Here is a 16,803-nt window from a genome sequence, read left to right as displayed (position 1 = left end):
TCTTTTTTCCCCCCAGTTCTGGGGCTTGAACTCAGGGCCGGGGCACTGTCCTTGAGCTTCACTTGCTCAAAGTTGATACTCTACTATTTGAGCTACAGCACCACTTCTGGCTTTTTCTGTTTATGTGGTACTAAGGAATGAACTCAGGGCTTCATGCATGCTAGGCAAGCACTCTACCACTAAGCCATATTCCCAGCCCTCTGTCTATCTTTTTGTTCTCACTCAGATAAAGCTCAAGCCTCTGCCTTTAGACTACGCTCCTGAGGTCCATTCCCAGCTTTCCCAGCAAAAAGAAGTTCTAGGAACAAAATCAGGATGAACAGGCTATCAGCCAAAACTTTCTATTCCTCATTCAAGTCCACTCACCTTGAGTGCCCACAATCTCCATATGCAGGTGTGCTAAACCACTGGCTGCAGACAGGGCCAGCTTAATCATACCCTCGATGGTCACTGTGTAGCGGTTCAGATAATCAAACAGGGAGCCATGCTCATGATAGTCAGAGACAAGCCACAGCTGTGTCCAGGTTCCATTATCTGCAGAGAACATATACATTCTAGAAAAGGCATAATCATCAGAACAGGGATAATGTGTATAACACAAGATCCAAGCGGACCCTGAATTTATGTTTCTTGCCTCCACATCCCTTAGTGCCCCCTTTGTCTACTCCATCACAGTGGCCCAAAGTTCTAGGCTCCAGTGAGGGCTCAGACTGTAGAATGATTCTAAACAGAAGTCCATTTTTCTGCCAAGTCTGAGACACTAAAAAACGTGCATTTAGGAAAAGCAACAGGCTGACCAGTTTTGTTGCCTTGCTGCTTTTGATCCTGAAGGGATTCACTTGCTCAACTGCATTAGAAGTACACTTGGCGGCACCCAGCATGCCAAGGAGGAAGGCCTGGAGGGTCCTCTATGCTTCCTTAGCCCTCTAACACAGCCCAGCCACAGCGCCTGTCTCTCTCAGCTAGGAATACTCAGTGAGAGCAGGAAAGATCTCCTTCACACATTATTGAGTAACAGGCCAAAAAGTACACTTCAACTCACAAACAATCCACCTCCAAGTATTTCCATAGAGGCCATCTCACCCTTCAGGAGAGCAATGGGAGGCAGGGAGCACATATACCCGCAATGGGCTCTTACACACAGGGCAGTGGGAAGGAAGGAAGAGCCAGGATCAGGTAGGAAGGACTGGAAGGAGAAAAAGGAAACAGAAGTCGATAATCGAATTAGGCCATGTTACTGTCACTAGAAGACTGGAAACTGGATTGAGAACTCCCAAATTCTAGGCTGGTGCGAGGTCCAGGCTCCATACTAAATATGGTGGTAAAAAGACAAGAACAAAGGAGTTTGATCTTTCTCCTACCCTTGGCCCTACAGTGGGTTTCGACAGCCAGATCCCTTCTCACACAGAATCAACAGACAGAGTGGCTGCTGGGAATGCCCCAGCCTTGGCTTCTCTTATCCAACATACAAGCTCCCCACACTCTAGCCGACCACCAGGTTTGAGGATCCTCCTAAGTGAAAGGGAAGACAGGTTTTCATCCTTTCTGACGTACACAATTTCATCAAAAACTGTAAAGAACAGCTTACTCACAGGGAGTGACCCCTTCTCTTCCCTTCTACACAAGTCCCAAGACTCCTCGGCATGGGGGCAGCTGGGACCATCAACGGCCTCCACAATAGTGAAAGGAATAAGCAGTCTGTTGTTTTAGGAACAAAAACCAAATACTTAGCATCTTCCACAGACTTCACACACTAACTTCTAAGTGCCACTGCGCAAGCTGTATCACAACTGTCAGAGACTCTTCTAGAATACAGCCTCAGTCCTCTCTATTCCCTCAGGTCCTCTCCATGCTTCCTCCACTCTTCCTGGGAGCTCTGTGAGAACAGGAATGCTATCTTCTTATATGTGATTAGAACAGCTGGTAAAGGTCCTTGTCCACAGGGGCAAATAAATGCTATTGCATTAATGAATGAAATTCTAGTTACTACACACCTTTTCAGACTAAAATATGATCCTTTCCAGAAGCCCCATTACAACGTGGCCTCTGCCTACTGCTCCAGCTGGTTTTTTACAGCAACACAGCATTCCCAAGTTACCTGTAGGGTCCCAAACACAACTCACACCTTTACACATGTCTGAAGGGTCCTCCCCACTGGTTTTTCTTTCTTTCCAATTCTTGCAACCTTTGTCTCAATCAAGCTCAGATATCATTCACCTCCAATCTATGCTTACTAAAATAGCTGTGCCTGTCTATTACAACCATTAGTTTACCAGTGAGTAAGGTCCTCAAATATACAGATATGCCTGGCAATAAGAGACTCAAAATAAAAGCAAGAAAAGAGGGGAGAGAAGGAGGAAACAAAGATCTCAAGCCCAGGTCAAAGCAAAGGCTGCATCTCACAGCTACTAAGAAACATTCCAAGACAGGCAAGTCTTTTTTTTTTTTTTTCCTGTGGCCACTTACTACAAGTAGATGCCATGCTTACATAGAGATTATTGGCAAGCATCAGTTTGGAGAAGAAATGTGCCAGTATCTGGACTGCATGCTTTCTGTGGCTATCTTTTCCTGGCAGAGGTAAGGCCACAATTCCTCATTCTAGCCATTTTCAAAATACACTCACCGGAGCCCCTACAGGGACTACACTGGGGGTGGATTTCAGTGTCAAAGAGGAGAAACTAGAGGGTAGGGTGAGGACATGTGTGGTTGTTTACCTGAATTTAATAACTTGGGTTTCTGTATAGGTTTTGCATGGCATAAAGGGTCCACATCTTTTTTTTTTTTTCTTTTTGGCCAGTCCTGGACTTGTACTCAGGGCCTGGGCACTGTCCCTGAACTTCTTTTGCCAAGGTTAGCACTCTACCACTTGAGCCACAGCATCACTTCTGGCTTTTGCTGTGTACTGAGGTACTGGGGAATCAAACCCAGGGTTTCATGCATGCTAGGCAAGCACTCTACCACTGAGCCTCATTCCCAGCCCAAGGTCCACACATCTTATGAAGGGCTTAAAAGTAAGAACTTCACTCAGACTTTCTTTCCATAGATTGTAACGCTGGAGCCATATAGCTGTGTATCCCACTGCAGTTAGACTTCAGTCACCTTCAATCTGAGAGTGCCATTGATTTGAGGCTCCTCTGTATCTTAACCCAATCCTTTACCTTTATTGTCAGCAGCAATAAATCCAAGGATATTTTCATGGCGCAGCATCACTGTCTGGTATATCTCTGCTTCACGGAACCAGGACCGCTCTTCACGAGAAGAGAAAATTTTCACAGCCACGTCACCACCCCTCCAGCGGCCACGCCACACTTCTCCAAACCGGCCCTTGCCAATAATCTCTTGTAAAACAATGGTTCGGGCCACCGTGCGCTGGACAAAAAGGGGTAGCCCTGTGGGACAAAGAATGAAATTTGACACTATGAGTTTGCTAAATTTTGGGACTTGCACGTTTACTGCACTACTGGAAAGACCCAACACAGTGTCTCCTATCTACACTGGTCCATTAGCCACAGAGTACAGTAGTTGGCCCTGCGTCAGTTTTATGTAGTCTATCAGCAGGTTGAGCCAGGTGGTGACTGGGAGTACATGAACACAGAAGAGAAATGCGTATGATTAACTGCTCCTTACCAAAGCAATTTCTCCTCCAGTTGGTATGGATGATGGGTTTAGATGTAAATGTTTCACCAGATTTTTTTTTTTTTGTCGGTGGTGGGGCTTGAACTCTGGGCTTGGGCACTCTCCCTCAGCTCTTCAGCTCAAGGCTAGCACTCTACCACTTGAGCCACAGTTGCACTTCCGGTTTTCTGGTGGTTTATTGGAGATGAGTCTCATGGACTTTCCTGCCTGGGCTGGCTTTGAACCATGATCCTCAGATCTCAGCCTCCTGAGTAGCTACGATTACAAGTGTAAGCCACGGGCACCCAGGTGTTTCACCAGATTTACACTTGTGGGCCAACCCACCCACCTCTGCTTTACTCTGAAGGAAACAAGAAGAGAGCAGACAAAATGACAGTGACCAGGGGACATAGTTCAAATGGTATAGCAGGCCTATGCAGGCAAGCTCAAGGACCTAAGTTCAAACCAAAAAAAAAAAAAAGATCTAAGAACTGCCTTCTGACGATTCTCCTATTAGCCACTAGAGGGAAGTGTTGTGTGTTGTGTGGCCCAAGACACTCAGACAGTTAAACTCTACTCACAAGAAACTCCAGGTGTGTAGAAAGGGGACTATCCATCTAAGTCTCATTTTACTGTCTTTGTAGGACCTTGTTACTGCTTCATTTAACTCATCCACTACTCCATTTCTATCTCCCTCTTAAGACCAAATAACAACTTATTGGTGGATATGAGTTACTATTTACTATGCACAGGCTGGGTAAATTATTAACTCTTCTTGCAACCACCTGTAAGGTAGGTATTTCCACTTAACAGAAAAACAAAAACAAAACCAAAAACCAAAATACCAAGGGAACATTATATAACTCATTCAAACTCATACAAACCATTATGTGACAAGGCAGGGATTAAAATCTAGGACTCCACAATCCATGCTTTTAACTATTCAGTATAGAAACCACCAAACTCTCAAATTAGAAACAGGCCCCTGTCCTATTCTGGCCCTTCTTTTAAAGACTTCCAACTGGTCTTGCTGCTTTATCTCACCCTGTTCGTGCCCTACACACCCACTCTGCGTCTTGCCTCAGCCCACCCTTCCTAACAGGAGGCGGGCATATGAGTGACTTCATCCTTTATACGGCCAGCATCCTTCCAAAGGAAATGATGAACACAGATTTTCACATGTGAAAGCTTTCGGTAAATGCTTCTTACCTACATGAAGTAAAGCCTTCCAAGGCCTTTTACACCCTGGCCAGCTCCCCATTCCCTGCTCCTTAGCATGGGCACCCCTGAATCCTTGCAAAATTTCAATCATTCCTTTTTTCTTTTTTTGTTGGTTGTAGGGACTGGGCACTGTCCCTCGGCTTTTCAACTCAAGGCGATCACTCTACCACTTGAGCCACAGCACCACTTCCAGTTTTGTGGTGGTTACTTAGAGATAAAAGTCTTCCGGACTTTTCTGTCCAGGCTGGCTTTGAACCATGATCCTCACATTTCAGCCTCCTGAGTGGCTAGGATTACAGGTGTGAGCCACCGGTGCCTGGCTCCAATCATTCTTCAAGACCCCCCTCAAATGCATCCTCATCTATAAGACTTCCCAACAATCCCACTCCCTCCTATGCAATCCAGCACTGGCCTCTCTGTAGTCTTTGTTCCCAGAGGGAATTCAGCTTACACTTGTTCAAATAAACTGGAATTCACATAAGCATCACAGACTTATTATTAAAAAAAAAAAAAAAACAAAAAACAAAAAACAAGATGGGCGCCAGTGGCTCACGCCTATAACCCTGGCTACTCAGGAGGCTGAGATCTGAGGACTGGGGTTCAAAGCCAGCCCAGGCAGGAAAGTCTGTGAGACTCTTATCTCCAATAAACCACTAGAAAACCAGAAGTGGCACTGTGGCTCAAGCAGTAGAGAGCTTGCCTTGAGCTGAAGAGCGCAGGGACAAGTGTCCAAGCCCAGAGTTCAAGCCCCACAACCGACCAAAAACAAAAACAAAAAACACACACATTACAAAATGCCCACCTTGGAAGCCCTACACTGAGGATGAACTAAACCACCCAGAGATAAATAGACATAAGCCATGGAACTCCTGGTGATTGGAAAACTAATCACACTGCCTTCCCAGCCTCAGTTGATCCTGGCCCTGAAATCCCTGGACATTCAAGTCCCCTCTTCCCACAGCCAATCAAGACACAGCCAGGCATTTTCAACTACTGTCCTACCTCTGTCGACAAAGAACAAGCTATATATTTTCTGTTTCTAAAAATATGCAGTTTTAAAATATATTCATCATTTTGGGGCTCTCTGCTGCCAAGCTTAATAAAGACAAAACCACTGACATTCAGGAGGTGTCACAGCTCACAGTATTCCCTGTGTTCAAGGAGGAATGTCTGGCCATGGCTGATGGGACGACTTCCCTCCAGAACAATAGTCTGTCCCAGATCAGGGAAACACAGAAACACATGAGTGTTATAAGAAAGACTTGTGTGTTCAAGCTAGAATGGCAACTCACTGATCTTTGTGGCTGATTTCTTCTTTTAAAATGGAAAAGCATGGTTATTAAAATAATTATCTTTACTTAAAAAAAAACACCTCTTTTATAGTCATGCTCACATCTAATACCTAGCTGAGCTACTGCATAAGACCTCTGTCTTAAAATTCTGGTCTCATGCCAAGGCTCACTATTAGGTTCAATGCCCTCATCTAAGAAAGACCGGGACAACAGGCACTGCAGGAAATGGAGCCCAAGCTATGCTGGAAGCCCCAGCAGTCTTTCCGAGAACCCCCACCAAATCACCCTTAGGCAGTGGTACAAGTCAATGATTCACCAGATCCCAATTCTAAAGCTTTGCTCCATGTCCTTAAACTCCCCTTGTGGCTGCCCAGAGATCAATGATTAGCTGTCAGCACCTCACAGGAATCCGGCACACTCCTGTTTCTCAAAAGGGGCCCTTAAATGGAGCTCTCCACTGCTCAGGTGGAACCAGCTGGATTTTCATAGATGTATTGCTGGAAGAGAGGCAGGGTTTCTGCAAGGGAGAGTTTTATACCTTTGGAATCCTAGGGAATGAAAGATTTTCTGTGAAGCCATTATCATATCTTATTACATGTTGGACTCTAAAAGAAGGGGAATTATGAAACCAAATGACTCAATGCTGGTAGAAACAAATGCAGGGCCCCCTGCCTTCCTCATAAACACTCTCCTGCTGGGAAACAGTCATGAGGGCCAATAGCACGGCTGACGCCTGGAGAACTCCATACCTGAGCCAGACCCTGATGTAGAGAGATCGTAGACAAGATCCTGGAGTGTCTTATCTTTGGAAAGACACATCTCACAGGAGGGATCTTCCATGTCCAGTCTCTGGCGGTTGTGATAGACACGCTGATGATAGTTAATGACAAGGAAGACAATGATGATGATGAGAAACAGGAGGAAGACTGGGCCAGCAATAATGCCGACAAGCTCCACAGGGCCCCACATGGAAGGGTGTTCAGGCTCCTTGGGGTGACCTGGTCAAATGACAGAAAGGAGGGAAAGAATACAGAGTAAAAAGAAGGGAACTGTGTCTATCTCCAACCCTACTCCGATGTGAAAAAGACCCCTTTCTCCCTCAGCTTTGGAGTCCTCTGATCACTCCAGTCTTACTGGGCTGGACCATCTGCCTAGATGCTCTTAAATGCCACCTTCTTTAGTTGAGGCATCTCTCCAACACTCAAACCAAACCCACTCTGCAAGTTCACACAGCATGTCAGGATACTGTCTCAGTCTGCAGAGAAATGTTAATTTCTATTCGCTAGGCTCTGCTCTAGTCCCTCCAGCACTTGCTAAGTGGCTCACCTGCACAGGGCAGTCAGTGTCTGGTACTTTCTCCACTGTAATCACTACCTAATTCCAGCCCCTCTTTATACCACTCCCCTCCTCAAAGCAGACCCTCCACATGGCTTTGACATTCCTTCATCTTCAATCAGTCCTCTATGCTCTGGACAAATCCCTGCCTGGCTCCACTGCCAATGGTTGCCACTCACGAAACTGGCACATCTGAAACGAACTTGAACATCTGCCTCTCTCATCTTCTAAGCTACAAACTTGACTTGGGAGCAAATCCATCCCTTACACCTCAGGGAACAGCAAAAAAGGCACCTTTAACTATTACTGGGGAAGTGGACTGAAGAAAAACAAAACAAAGATGAAAGGACAAGGTAGGTGCCCTACTCCCAGTTGAGCCAATAGTCCAACAAGGGTATCCACTCACCACTGGGCACCCTGAGGTCGATCTTGTTGCAGAAGTCAGAATAGCAGCAGTGGGTGTTGCGCAGATCCTCTGAGCTCAGGCAATAGAAAGGTTTTCCAGCAGGGACCAGCTCCACTTCGGGGATGCAGGTGCGCACATGGTGCTCCATCCCATCCAGGTTGAAGATGGAAACCATGCAAGCCCCATCTGTTTCACATGTGTAGTTGGCCTGTCCGCAGCTGTTGCATGCACACAGCAGAGCTGCAGGAAATTGGGAACAGACATCAACAGCAATGGTAAGATCTTTTCCAGGCTTAGAATATAATCCCTTAGCGTACTTCACACTCCAAAATAAGGAGCTTTTGTGGAAATGGAGTAAAAAAGCCGTTTTCACTGGGCACAACCTTTTTATTTACTAATGCAGCTCGCAAATAAGACCTTATAGGCCCTACTGCTGTTCTCAGTGCTGTTTCATGCCAAAGAGAGAGAGAGAGAGAGACCCCCCCCCACACACACACCTTTGAATTGTAACCAAAACCCTTGATGAGAGAAAGTCTCTTCCCTTTGGAGAATAGAAGGCAACTCCCCATATTCCAGGCAAAACTTTGCAGTCAGTATTATCCCATCTCCTCTCTCCCTCCTTGGATACCAGGCATGCCCAGTTTCCCAAATGTGATATATACATCCTCATATATTATTTTTCTTTTGGGGAGGAGGGGGCAGTACTAGGCTTGATCTCAGGGCGCTGGGCTTTGTGCTCACAACTGGTGATCTATCACTTAGACCACTCCTTCAGTCCAGCTTTTCTGCTGGATAACTGGAGATAAAGTTGGACTTTTCTGCCCAGGCTGGATTCAAACTGTAGTCCTCAGATCTCAGCCTCCTGAGTAGCTAGGATTTCAGTCCTGGGCCACTGGTGCCCAGATCTCATACATTCTTCTTTTTAAATGTTAGTTGTGGGGCTGGAACTTAGGACCTGGACACTGTCCCTGAGCCTTTTTGTTCAAGACTAGCATTCTACAAGCTGAGCCACAGCTCTACTACTGGCTTTTTGGTGATTAACTGGAGATAAAGAGTCTCATGGACTTTCCTGCCTGGGGCAGCTTCAAATCAAAATCCTCAGATTTCAGCCTCCTGAGTAGCTAGGATTATAGGTATGAGCCCAGCTCTCATATATTCTTTTACTGAAATCTTTTGTCCTGACAAACCCTTCAAAATTCTGCTAAAACATCACTTTTTCTTTTTGGTGCTGGGGCTTGAATCTAGGGCTCCCAGCTCCTGATTAGCTTTTTTACTCAAAGTTGGCACTCAATCACTTGAACCATAGCTCCATGACTGGCTTTGTGGTGGTTAACTAGTAATAATGGTCCAGATTTTTCTGCTCAGGCTGATTTATCCTCAGATCTCAGCCACCTGAGTCATGGGTCTTAAACATCACTTCTTATGAAAAACTTCCTCAGACAACTCCTTTATCATCGTTACCATTTTCATCTATTTGGTGCCCCTTTATGAGTGACAAAAATGATGTCCTCCAAAAAGAATTTTAGTACCTATCTCATAAAGCTTACTAAATGCATAAAAAGTGCTCAATAAATTTAACTCATCCACAAACCTTCATGGTACTTAAACACACACATATATGTGCACAAAACATAGTTTTTCTAATAGGCAGTATATACAATCCCCCCTGGGACTAATGAACTTTGCTGGGTATATATCATACATAAATAACTGTGCCACCAACAGGAAATTACAAAAAATGAATTTGGAGCCTCTGAAAGCCATTCAGCAGCCCTGGAATCTGCAATCCTTTATTTATCTGACTAACAAGAATAGCACAGACAGCAGCAGTTGGTTCTTCCCAACACTGTCTCTCACGAGCCTAACCTAGCCCTGACCTCTTGGGATGGGCAGGAATGCTGCTTTGGCCACTAGAATACTGAGGCTGGAAATGAGGCACTCACCCAATCAGGTGACAGAGAGAAGAGGGTGCCAAGTCTTAGGTGCCACATTCGGTGAGCATTGCCTGTGGGAAGACACGCACTAAGGCTCAAGAGCCAACACTTGTGACCAGTCCCATGAAAAACAACCCTGTTCTAACTCCCCATTTCAGCTGTAAATAGTTTTATCTTTCAGGTGGAGACTGAGAGAAGACCAAAGTTCAAGGCCAGCCTGGACATAAGCACAAGACCTCTATCTCATTCAATAGCTAGACACAGTGACACGTGCCTGTGGGAAGTATAAACAGGTGCACTGCAGTCCAGGCAAACCCAGACAAATACTGGAGACCTTATTTGAAAAATAATGAAGATAGGGCACAGAAATGAAAGGACAAAGGGTGAACAAATGCAGCAGTACAACTCACTACACACTATGTTGAAAATGAAGTACACAACTTGTGGATGGGATGGGCGAGAAAAACTGGGAGTGAGAGAAGTGTACTCTTTACCCAGCTTATGCAACTGTAATCCCTTTGTACATCACCTTTATAAGGAATGTGGCTCAGTGGTAGAGTGATTGCCTTGCATGCAGGAGGCCCTGGGTTCGATTCCTCAGCACCATATAAGCAAAAAGAAAAATGCCGGAAGTTGCGCTGTGGCTCAAGTGGTAGAACGCTAGCCTTGAGCTGAAGAGCTGAGGGACAGCGTCCAGGCCCAGAGTTCAGGCCCCACGACTGGACCCCCCCCAAAAAAAGGGAAAAATTAAAAAGAACGAAGACAAACGGGCTGATGGATTTGGTTCAAGAGGTAGAATGCCTGCAAGTGCAAGAGACTGAGTGCAAACCCCAGTACAAGAGGAGGAGGTTATCTTTGAGCTTGGGGTACTGTTCAACTGATAAGAGTAGTTGTGTGAGTTCAATTCCTAATACCACCAATGACCAAAAAAAGGGGGAGGGACAAGTAGCTCTCTTCTATAAACGTAGCTACTCAGGAGGCTGAGATCTAAGGATAGACATTTAAAGCCAGCCCAGGTAGGAAAGACTATGAGACTCTTATCTCCATTTAACCACCAGAAAACTGGAGATGGAGCTGTAGCTCAAGTGGTAGAGTGCTAGCTTTGAGCACAAAAGCTCAGGGACAGTGCCCAGGCCCTGCTCTGAGTTAAAGCCCCAAGACTGGCACACACACACACACACAGAAAGCTAAAATGCAGCGATTACAACCTGCTCAATTTTGGAGCCAAACTGCTGACTTCAAACCCAGGTTTGCCCTTAATCTATGATCTTAACACCAAGACTAAAGAGATTTGAGAATTATCAGCTTTTAGGGGCCTGAATTCAAGTCTCCTGAATGCACGCATGTGCACACACACAAAATCTTCATCCTTTCCAATATTCTCAAAGTCATTTCTTTGGCTTTTCAAATACAAAGGCAGATTCTAAATCTCTTAAGTCCAACTCTTCCTGCACCAGACTGTCAATAAAGGAAACAATCCCTTGCTATTCCCAACCAAGAAACCAAGGACCAGTAGACAGTGGAGACCGTCCTGGCAGCCTGTGTGCTTTTTCAGAGCATTTGATCAGATCCCTATCTTCTGAGAGAAATTCCATACAACATGTGGGTACCTGTTGAGTTTGGTAGAGCTATTTCCTAAACTTCATTGAGTGAAGTTTAAGTAGATGTTTGTGGAAGTAGATCCAAACCATAAAAAGAATCTTAAAAGCAAGTTTCCCTTGAATTTCAACACTAAATTTTAGTAAGTCTCAAGAAAGGCTTCTTGTTCTTTCCTCCAAATACCTGTAAGTCTCATTCATCCCCCACCCTCCTTTGCAAACTTCAACTCAGGCAAGTCTGGAATACTTAGTCCAATCCTCTTTTATTCCACGGGAATTCCATTAATCTAGAAAAGCTACTCCCCTGCACCCCTCAGGCATGAAGGGGCTCCCTGTGCGGAACACACCTCACAGTACATGGGTTGGGACGTCCAGCTGAGAACAGCTCCAGGTCTATTTTGGGAAGTAAGAAAGAGAAAATTAACAACTTCAAGAGAAGACTATTCTGAGCATGGTGAGACACACAAGGCCAAACCCACAGTTGCCTCTTTAAAAAGAGCTCACTTCAGAGTCCATCAATTAGTGGGGCAGAACAGTCAGGAGTCTCTCTGATTCCAGATATTTATTCTTGTTTCGTTGGTGCACAGCCTCTTTCACAATGAATCATTCTGGAGAATGAACACACCCACACGTGGCTCATTATTTTTGGGAAGTACTTAAACAATCTTGGCGTAAGACAGGAAAGAGCAAAAGTGGTGAAATCCATGCTAGAAGGGACTGAAAAGGTGGGGGGATGGGATGGGATGTGGGTTTGTGATAAGAAACTGGGTGAATCCCAGAGCCTCAACTGTCCAACCAGAAAACAACATGCATCTTATAGAGATAGTGGAGAGATTAGCTATCGTGAGAAAGGGTGACTGTACCTGCATCTGTGTACATCTGCACATTTCATAGTGAGCAAGAAGTCTGAGCAGACAGTTTAAGATTACCATCACCACTGCCCACCCCCTGAAAAGGTCCAAACTGTATCACTGGCCACATAAGCCACAGTGGCATCACGGAGCAACAGGGCAGAAAGATCTAAAGCTCAAATGTCAGCTCTACTATTAACCAGATGACCTTGAGCAAGTTATTAACTTGATTGCAGCAGTCTCCTTTGAGCTCAATCTGTAAAGTGGGACTGTTAATAACTAGCTCCCGTAACTATGTAAAATTATATGAATAACATTTTAAAAGAATCAACAAATAGAAGGTACACAATAAATATAATTCCTTTTGATGAACACCCCCCCCCAAAAAAAAAACACAAGTAAAAGATCTCTTTCAAACCACTAATTAGCAAGCGGCAAGTTACAGCAAGTTCTTAGCAACAAAGCCATGTTCAAGTCTCAGCTCTGCTGAAGCTTTAAGGCAAGTTAGGTAGCCTCTCTAAACCTCATTTTCCTCGAGATAAACCAGAAAAAGAGAACAGAACAAGACCTCAAATCCTTTCCAACTCTTAAGTTTGAATCTAGTTTTGTTTTTTAATTGACTGATACTGGATAATTCCACTTTGTTTCATTTGCTACTTATCTGCTAGCATTTATTTTTCATTGAATCTAAAGAAGTGGTTACAAAATTACAAACATATCTGACTTTACTATAAATTTAGCACAACATACAAATCTAAATTTAATTCTTGAAAAACTAAATCTGGACTAATGACAATAGCCCCTAGTAATGTCTCATAATGACCCATCAGGTTAAAAATCTGCATTCATGTATAGAAACCATACAGGCCTAAAACTCTTCATGCTATGACCAAAGTATTATGTACTAGAAATGACATAATTTGAAGAACCAAATCACAGAGGACTCACTAAACCACTCTGCACATATACAAGTTAGAAAGTGGTCAGCACAGAGTCCCACTAGCATAGACTTCTGTTATTAACAAGTTTGATAGTCACAACTGAACTAAAGACAAAACTGCCTTCACAGGATTTAAACCTGGTTCAAAGCATGACTTCAAGGTGGTTTGGGGTAGTGTGAATTTGGAGAGCACAAAATTTGATTCATGAGAAATAGGCTGTGTTTTGAGAAAGGCAGACAAGTTCCAACCTGGGCAGCCTCTGGCGGCGGCAGGTTGAGAAAGCACCTCACACAGCAGGGCCTCCAGAGGGGGTTCTTGAAGGGCTGTGGCTGGGCTGGGAAGTCCCAGGGACTGCCACACAGGGCAGACTCAGCCACATGGCCCAGTGCTGCTCAGAGCACATCATCTGGGGACAGGGATGGGAGAATAGCAGGGCTGTAGCAGCCTCTAAAGGTAAACTCATCACTAAGCAGCTAAGTCTGTCCAGTAGTCAGTTCATGAACTGGCCCAAACTGTTTTAAAGCTATAGAAACAAATGTGATTTTTTAACATTAATTATTCCTTAGGGATAATACATTTCAGAGATGAATGCAAGTTGTGGAGCACTGTCCTACACAGGTACAAAATTGGCCTCTTGCAAATCTGTTGACCTTTCAAGTTTGTTTTTTTTTTTTTGTCGGTCATGGGGCTTGAACTCTGGGTTTGGGTGCTGTCCTTGCGCTCTTCAGCTCAAGGCGAGCACTCTACTGCTTGAGCCACAGCGCCACTTCCAGTTTTCTAGTGGTTTATTTGGAGACAATAGTCTCACAGACTTTCCTGCCCGGGCTGGCTTTGAACCGTGATCCTCAGATCTCAGCCTCCTGAGGAGCTAGGATTACAGGCGTGAGCTATCGGCGCCCAGCCCTTTAAAGTTTATAACTTGATAATATACACTGCCTCAGCCCTCATTCTTTCAGATGAGCACCCATCAGACAGTCTACATGGACGGCAGCAGCCTATAACGCGAATTATTTCATTTACTCTTCCCAGAGCCTTATACAGGGCTCCAGCCACTGAGCTTGTTTTGGACTATTTGTTGTTCTGTGGTTCTGGATAAGGAACTTGGAGCCTCCCCCATGTTAGGCAACCTCTGTACTACTGTGCTACATGCCCATCCCATTTCCTTGGGACACAATGAAGACCACAACTCAAGACACAACTCTGACTTCAGGACCAGAGACTCTAGTTTTATATTATGGTGTGGTTTTCAGTCCCTTCTCCCCATTACTGTGCATAGCTGCCCGTGTTTCTTTATCATCCTGTAAATATTACTGGTATCACTCTAAATGTATCTTTGCCCTCACATTTGGTTTTCTAACCCAAAGGGCCCATCTAGTCTTCCAACAGTTTGCTGGAGCGGATTTAGCCACTGAAAAACCTCTTAGCTACTCAGTAGGATGAGATCAGAGGATCACAGTTAGAAGCCAGTCCCAGTAGGAAAGTCTAGACACTGATCTTCAATAATCTATCAAAAATCTGGAAGTAGAGCTATGGTAGAGTGCTAGGCTTCAGCAAAAGAAAGCTCAGAGATAGTGTCCAGTCCTTGAGCTCAAGCCTCAGGACCAGCAGAAGAAAAAAAAAAGTCTAGGCACCAATGTCTCGCCTGTAAATTCTAGCTGCTTAAGAAGTTGAGGTCTAAGGAAAATCTGGTTTGAGGCAGCAAAACCTGTGCGACTCTTAATTCCAATTAACTAGCAAAAAGCTGGAAATGGATCTGTAGAGTGCTAGTAGAGTGCTAGCCTCATGCAAAAGGGACAGTGTACCCAGGGCCTAAGTTCAAGCCCCAGGAATGGCACCCTATACACACACTCTATGCCTCTCAATAAAAATGAAATCATTCTTTTGGCTCCTGGATTATCTCTTCTGTCACTGACAGCTGCCTTGGTGCTTAATGGAGACATAGTTGCATAGTGAGGAACAGCCTGGGCTTTGAGGTCAGACAGCCTGCTTGAATCCTTGCTCTGTCACTTGTTAGCTGAGCAACACTGGACAGCTTCCTTAAGCTCACTAAAGAATGGAGATACATGCTGGGCATCAATGACTCACACCTGTTATCCTAGCTTCTTGGGATGCTGAGACCGGAGAATTGCAGTTCAAATCCAATCCAGGTAGACAAATCTGAGAAACTCTTATCTCTAATTAACCAGCTAAAAGCCAACGTGGAAGTGTAACTTAAGTGGTAGAGCATCAGCTTCGAGTGGGAAAAGCTAATGAGCAGGAACACGAGGCCCTAAGTTCAAACTCCAGAACTGGCAAGAAAAGAAAAGAAAAGAAAAAGAATGGGATTGACATCTGAGAAATAGGGATAACAAGCTGGGCACCAGTGGCTCATACCTGTAATCCTAGCTACTCAGGAGGCTGAGATCTGAAGATCCTGGCTCAAAGCCAGCCTGGGCAGAAAAATCCCGGTGAGACTCTTATCTCCAATTAACCAATCAAAAACTGAAAGTGGAGCTGTGGCTCAAAGTGGTAGAGTGCTTGAGCAAAAGAGCTGAGGGCCAGCGCCCAGACCCTGAGGTTCAAGCCTCATGATCCACCAAAAAAAAAGGGAAGACAGGAAGAAAGAAAAAGAGATATGGGAGGGAGGGAGGAAGAGAGGGAAGAAGGAAGGAAGGAAGGAAGAAACGAAGGAAGGAAGGAAACAAAATTTATTTTGTAGGGTGAGCGAGAAATAATTGGTATATAAACCTCTTAGCAAAGTTCCTATTTCAGTGTGCATTAAATATCAGATACACAATAATCAGCCAATTTTCTAGTTGATATACCCCAATTTTTATGCTTTAAAATATCCTTAATATCCTTTGTCCTTGCTATCAAAAGCTTCTGCAAGTTACATTTGAAAATGGTTAACAATATCCTTAATATTCTCAAATATTCTGCCAACGTTCAAAAGTCTTCTATTATCTCAAAAGATATTTTTAACAATTTATTCAAATCTGTATCCAAATGAAGTTCTCCACTGCACTTGGCCAAAAGGTCTCTTAAACTTCTTAGACTCTCTAGCTGTTTGAAAATAATCTATAGAAGAGAGCAGGCTAGTTTCCATATTCTGGATTTTGCTGATTGGCTCCCAATGGTGTTATTTACTACGTACCTCACTTCTCTGTATTTTCTATAAACTTGTAGTTGGATTTAGAGGTTTGATTTGATTCTGATTCAATTTTTTTTTCTTTGGTATCCATCCTGGGGCTTGAACTCTGTGGCTGGGCCCTGTCCCTGAGCTTTGTTGCTCAAGGCTAGCGCTCTACTATTTGAGTCACAGCTCCACTTCCAACTTTCTTGGTAGTTTCTCAGAGATAAGTGTCTCACAGAACTTCCTGCCTGTGCTGGCTTTGAACAGTGATCCTCAGATATCAGCCTCCTGAGTAGTTAGGATTACAGCCCAGTACCTGACTCTTCTACATTTTGAGGCCTGTCTTGTGTCAGTGTTTAGTGCCCTCAGCACTCCTCCAAGCCCCAGCAAGCAGTCTTTGACTCATACTCTTTGGGGAAGGATGAAGCTCTCCCTTTCCTAGACTACGACAACTGACTTCTCTATCAGCTTTCATTCAATACTCAACATTGGATTCAA

The 16,803-nt window shown here is 44.5% G+C and overlaps 1 protein-coding gene across 2 annotated transcripts in view; it reads right to left on the bottom strand.

Annotated features, from left to right (window-relative positions):
- Positions 1–16,803, bottom strand: part of Acvr1b (activin A receptor type 1B) — a 41,646-nt gene that overhangs the window by 12,293 nt on the left and 12,550 nt on the right. The window contains exons 2-6 of one of the 2 annotated variants that reach the window (XM_070041408.1): positions 7,870–8,109; positions 6,878–7,126; positions 3,159–3,389; positions 1,593–1,698; positions 367–554 (exon numbers count right to left, since the gene is read on the bottom strand). In XM_070041408.1, coding sequence (XP_069897509.1) covers positions 367–554; positions 1,593–1,698; positions 3,159–3,389; positions 6,878–7,126; positions 7,870–8,109 — 1,014 coding nt within the window. The remainder of the gene's footprint in view (positions 1–366; positions 555–1,592; positions 1,699–3,158; positions 3,390–6,877; positions 7,127–7,869; positions 8,110–16,803) is intronic. The other variant, XM_070041401.1, reaches the window with a different exon arrangement.

The sequence above is a fragment of the Dipodomys merriami genome, unplaced genomic scaffold (genome assembly GCF_024711535.1).
Source record: "Dipodomys merriami isolate MVZ:Mamm:240054 unplaced genomic scaffold, mDipMer1.0.p SCAF_10, whole genome shotgun sequence".
Lineage (NCBI taxonomy): Eukaryota > Metazoa > Chordata > Mammalia > Rodentia > Heteromyidae > Dipodomys > Dipodomys merriami.
The sequence above is the reverse complement of the archived record's forward strand: the minus strand, read 5'-3'. Positions and strand labels throughout refer to the sequence as shown.